We start from the raw sequence: 4,958 nt of genomic DNA on the forward strand, positions 1-4,958 counted from the left end.
CACTGTGTAATTAGCTTGTGTAGAGTCAAGGGTCTTGCTTGCATAATAGATCGAGTGGAACACTTTATTCTTTCTTTGTCCCAACACTGCACCCACTGCTACGTCGCTTGCATCACACATGAGTTCAAATGGTAATTCCTAATCTGGAGCAATTAAGATGGGAGCTTCAATTAAGTTCCTCTTCAACATCTCAAAAGCTTTTAAGCACATCTCATCGAAGTCAAACTTCACCTCCTTCTCCAAGAGACTGCACATAGGTCTTGCAATCTTGGAAAAATACTTGATAAATGCCAGATTTAGACATGTTTCAATCTCTTTAGCCTCAGTATCTTCATCTCTCTTATGACCTATTCACACTCTTTCTAAGGAGTCTTCGGGAACAACTAATTGTGACTCAACTATGTGATCAACCACAGTAATAGCAGACAACTCTTCATAAATAGAAGGCAATTTTAGAGCGCGGTACACATCAAATACTTCTACTTTATCATGCGCCCGCATGGTTAATTGACCAGCTGCTACATCAATCAATGCCCTCCACGTGGCCAAGAAAGGACGTCCCAAAATGAATGGAACTTCAGAATCAGGTTCAAAGTCTAAGACCACAAAATCTACCGGAAAAATCAATGAACCTACTTGCACTAACACATCTTCTACCACCCCCTCTGGCCTAGCAATGGATCTGTCTGCAAATTGAAGAATAACAGTGGTTCATTTTGGACTACCCAACCCAAGTTTTAGATACAAATATAAAGGCATCAAGTTTATACTTGCTCCCAAATCACACAACCCCCGGGCATGAACGCTTTGCCCAGTTGTAATCTGCACAGTAAAACTACCCGGATCTTTTAACTTTTTGGGTAGTCTGTTTTGAATCCTTGAGCTGCACTCTTCAGTAAGTGCCACAATTTCATATTCCGTGAGCCTCCTCTTGCTAGCTACAATGTCTTTCACGTATTTAGCATACTTCGGTATACCCTGCAAAATGTCAACCAAAGGTAGATTAATGTGAACCTGTTTAAGGAGAGAGAAACTTACCGAAGCATTCATCCTCATTCTGCTTTTTGAGCCTTTGTTGAAATGGAGGTGGCAATTTCTTTTGAGAAACGGATACCTCAGCATTGGAGCTTTTTACTACCTCTTCCACCTTCTTTTGTTTGGTACTTATCTCAAATTCTCTCTTCTTTGGAGCTAGTTCCTCTAATTGCAGCCCACTTCTAGTACTTACCGCATGCAATTGCTTTGGATTGGGCTCAGTATCACCGGGCAGCCCGCCTTGGGGACGCAAGTTCAAAGAATTAGCCACTTGCGCAACTTGTTTCTTTAAACTCATTTGGGACATCTGGATGTTTCTAATGTTCTCATCCGGCTTATCTACTCTAGCATTTAATTTGGTCCCTATTTCGGTCATGAGATTTTTTAGTAGCTCTTCATTGGTCATCCCCCCTTTTTCTGCACTAGAATTTGAGCTTTGGTTAGGATTGTGGTATTGTTGCCCAGCTCCTTGAGAACGGTATTGGTTAACCCCTTGCGCTTGATTTTGCTTTTGGTTACCACTCCATGAGAAGTTAGGATGGTTCTTCCATTCGTAGCTACAGCCCCAGAACTAGGGCGTTTTAGCCACTCATGCTATTAGAAAACAAGAAGATACAATAGTTCATATAATTTTCAGAAATTAGAAGAGTTATAGGATTAAAACCTATCACAAACTTGAATTCTTGCTTTTGCACACTAAATCAGAAGTCGAACCCTTACTCATGAACCCTAGAGGTCTATTTATAATAGTTAGAACAACTAAGACCCAATCCTAAAACAATAAGGAGTACTATTTAAGTGTATTTTTGCTGGAAAAGTCGGGAGCAAGGTGGGGCGCCGCGCCTAGTATCGCGCTTGATCTTTGCCTCTGAAGATTTCTCCTTGGCGCGCCGCGCCTCTCAGTGCGCCTGAGAGGCGTCTCTGAATTTTTGGCCTAGACGCGTTGCGCCTGAGAGGCGTCTCTGAATGTTGGCCCTTGGTGCCTCGCACCTAGAAGTGCGCCTGGCCGTAGGGTCTTCATCCTTGGCCTCTTTTCATGCTCTTTTTCATCTCTTTTCTTCAAGTTCACTCCATTTCTCTTGAGAGTTCCTGAAACAACTAATCATGTGTGTAAGTGTACAATCCTCACAAGTTGCACCAAAAATTAAGCTAATGACTAGAGATTATTCTTCAATCTAATTGACTTAGGGGCAATTATTGACAACTTTGGCATAAAATATGCCTAAGATCATCTTTAAATCCACTTTAATCCAAGGATTTTACTTCATTTGATCTCGGTGATCCAATTTGCATCACGATATCATTTCAATATTGCTGGATATTTTTATAATGCAAGACATAGTTGAGTATGTTTTAAATACCCCAAAACTCTTTTCATTGTCATCCAATGAGTTCGATTGGGATTACTCGTGAACCGACTCAATTTATTCATATCACATGGTATATCTGATCGCGTACACTTCGTGATATACATCATACTTCCCAATACTCTAGCACAATCCAATTGTGAGTCACTTTCACCTTCACTCTTTTGAAATGCAAAGCTTACATTTATTGTAGTCGTGACAATATTAAAATCCAATTATTTGAACTAGTCAAGTACCTTTTCAATGCAATGAGACCATGACAATGCTAAACATTATGGAGTTCTAAGGATTCTTATACCTAAGATCGCATCAGCAACTCCAAGATCTTTCATATCAAACTTGCTTTCTAGCATACATTTAGTAGCATTTATGTCATGAGTGTCTCTACTAATGATCAACATGTCATCAATATACGAACAAACAATGACCTTGTGTTTTTAATGAAAACACATTTATCACTTCCATCATTCTTTAATCCATTTGCCAACATGGTTAGGTCAAATTTCTTATGTCATTGTTTGGGTGCTTGTTTTAGTACATAATATGACTTAACATGTTCTCACACTTTTTTTTCTTTACAGGACACAAAATCCTCGGGTTGTTCCATGTATTCCTCCAATTCTCCATTTAAGAAAATTATTTTCACATTCATTTGATAAATTTGGAGGTCATATACCGCAATTAATGCAATTAACATCTGAATGAATGTAATTCTAGTTACTAGCGAGTATGTGTTGAAAAAATCAAGACCTTTTTTTTGTCTATAACCTTTGACAAAAAGTCTTGCTTTGTATTTGCCAACATTTCATCGAATTTTATTTTCCTTCTGAAGATTCAGTTTAAACCCAAAGATTTATTTCCTAGAGGAAAATCAATCAACTTTTAATATGGTTGCTCAAGATTGAATCAATCTCACTATTGACACCATCTTTCCAAAAAGATGAGTCCATAGAAGACATAGGAAATGTTACAAGATTAGATCCGAAGGAAGTAGATGTCCTTTGACATTTACTACGCCTCTGAATCTCTTTATTAAGTACATTCTCCTTTTTTCTTTCCAAGGTCTTTTAGACCCTTCACTAGACTACTCAAGTCTAATGTTACAGTCCACAGTCATAGGTCCTATTTTAATCCTTTTAGGAATAGGAACTTGGACTTTGGCTAGACACCCCACATTTTGAAATATTTCAAGTTGGATTTCATTTCTTTCCATTTTCTCATATGGAATAGATTGTGTCTTGAACAAACAATTGTTTTCTTTCTGAAAAAGACAACTTTTTGTTGCTCCCTTTTGTAGTAACGATAGTTTCTCCACACAAGTTTTATGGTAAACCTGAACTAATAAGTAATGCATCCATCATTTCTTTCAAAGTTTGGTTTTTTTCTCTCCGCAATTCCATTTGATTAAGGTTAATAGGATAGTAGTTTGATGGATAATACCACTTTCCAAACATATTTCTGCAAAAGGAGATTTATACTCTCCATCCCTATCACTTCTTATATTTTTCCCAATTGATTTTCAACTTCAGTATTATATTGTCTAAAAGTTTCTATTGCTTCATCCTTACGATTCAGCAAATATATATAACCGTATCAAATGCAATTGTCAATAAAAGTTATGAGATACTTTTTTCCACCAAGAGATGGTGTTGACTTCATATCACAAATGACAGTGTAAATCAACTCTAAGGGATTACACTTCCTTTCAACAGATTTATAAGAATGCTTAGCATACTTAGATTTCACACAAACTTGACATTTTTTATTTATTGCACTCAAAGTTAGATAAAACTTCTAAGTTGATCAGTTTTCATTACAAGGTTTTTTTTAATTGACATGTCCCAAGTGTTCATGTCACAAACAGTTTGACTCAAGCAAGTAAGAACAAATAAAAATATTGAGTTTGAAAAGCTCTCCGCGAGGTAGCTTTTTCTCACAAATATTTGTTCCTATTTCTTACAATTTTGTGCAATAAAAACATTGTTTAGAGTCATCACCTTGCCAAATGTCCTTTACAGAAGGACCTTTCCATAACTTTCAATTTGATTGTTATAGAACTATACCCATGACTAAAGTTTAATCGGGTCCAATAAAGGCAATATAATCCAAATGCTTCTTTTACAAAATATGACAAATGACTATTCACCAATATTCATGTCTATACAAATAGTTCTATTTAATAGACATATCTTTTCATCAAAAATCACAACAGTTTAAGTGACACTTTTTCATAAAAGAACACAATCATTTTGAACAAGTATACATATAATTTGGTAGTTTCATACTAGTCATACCATATACTAGTAAAAGAGAAACTCAAGGACCACAATATCAAATATACTCCAAGAATTTTGTGGGTCTAACATAATATAGAAGTATCATCAATTTTCTTATCTTGTGCTCCAAATTTAAATTAGACACTAAGTCTAATTTTATCTTTGTCATAAGACAAGAAACCCCCACATTTTAAATATGATTTCAAAAATATTTTTCAAGTAGTTGAAAATAATTTTTCCACATATTTTCCAGACTATCAAAATGTCATTGGCAATATGA

At 36.1% G+C, this 4,958-nt stretch overlaps 1 protein-coding gene across 1 annotated transcript; it reads right to left on the reverse strand.

Annotated features, from left to right (window-relative positions):
* Positions 1–351: 351 nt before the first annotated feature.
* LOC107061054 (uncharacterized) lies at positions 352–1,441 on the reverse strand. Its single transcript, XM_015309797.1, has 3 exons — positions 1,115–1,441; positions 771–978; positions 352–686 (listed from the first exon to the last, which is right to left on the reverse strand). The coding sequence occupies exons 1-3, from the start codon at positions 1,439–1,441 to the stop codon at positions 352–354; spliced, it is 870 nt and encodes a 289-aa protein (XP_015165283.1).
* Positions 1,442–4,958: the final 3,517 nt, after the last annotated feature.

This window comes from Solanum tuberosum, unplaced genomic scaffold (assembly GCF_000226075.1).
Source record: "Solanum tuberosum cultivar DM 1-3 516 R44 unplaced genomic scaffold, SolTub_3.0 scf00113, whole genome shotgun sequence".
NCBI lineage: Eukaryota > Viridiplantae > Streptophyta > Magnoliopsida > Solanales > Solanaceae > Solanum > Solanum tuberosum.

Excerpts from the sequence above, each read along its gene's own strand:
- LOC107061054 (XM_015309797.1), bottom strand. The coding sequence starts at position 1,441 with ATGACCAATGAAGAGCTACTAAAAAATCTCATGACCGAAATAGGGACC. Across the intron at positions 979-1,114 it reads TAAAAAGCTCCAATGCTGAG|GGTATACCGAAGTATGCTAA; the intron begins GTATCCGTTTCT and ends GACATTTTGCAG. Across the intron at positions 687-770 it reads GTTGTGTGATTTGGGAGCAA|ACAGATCCATTGCTAGGCCA; the intron begins GTATAAACTTGA and ends TTCAATTTGCAG.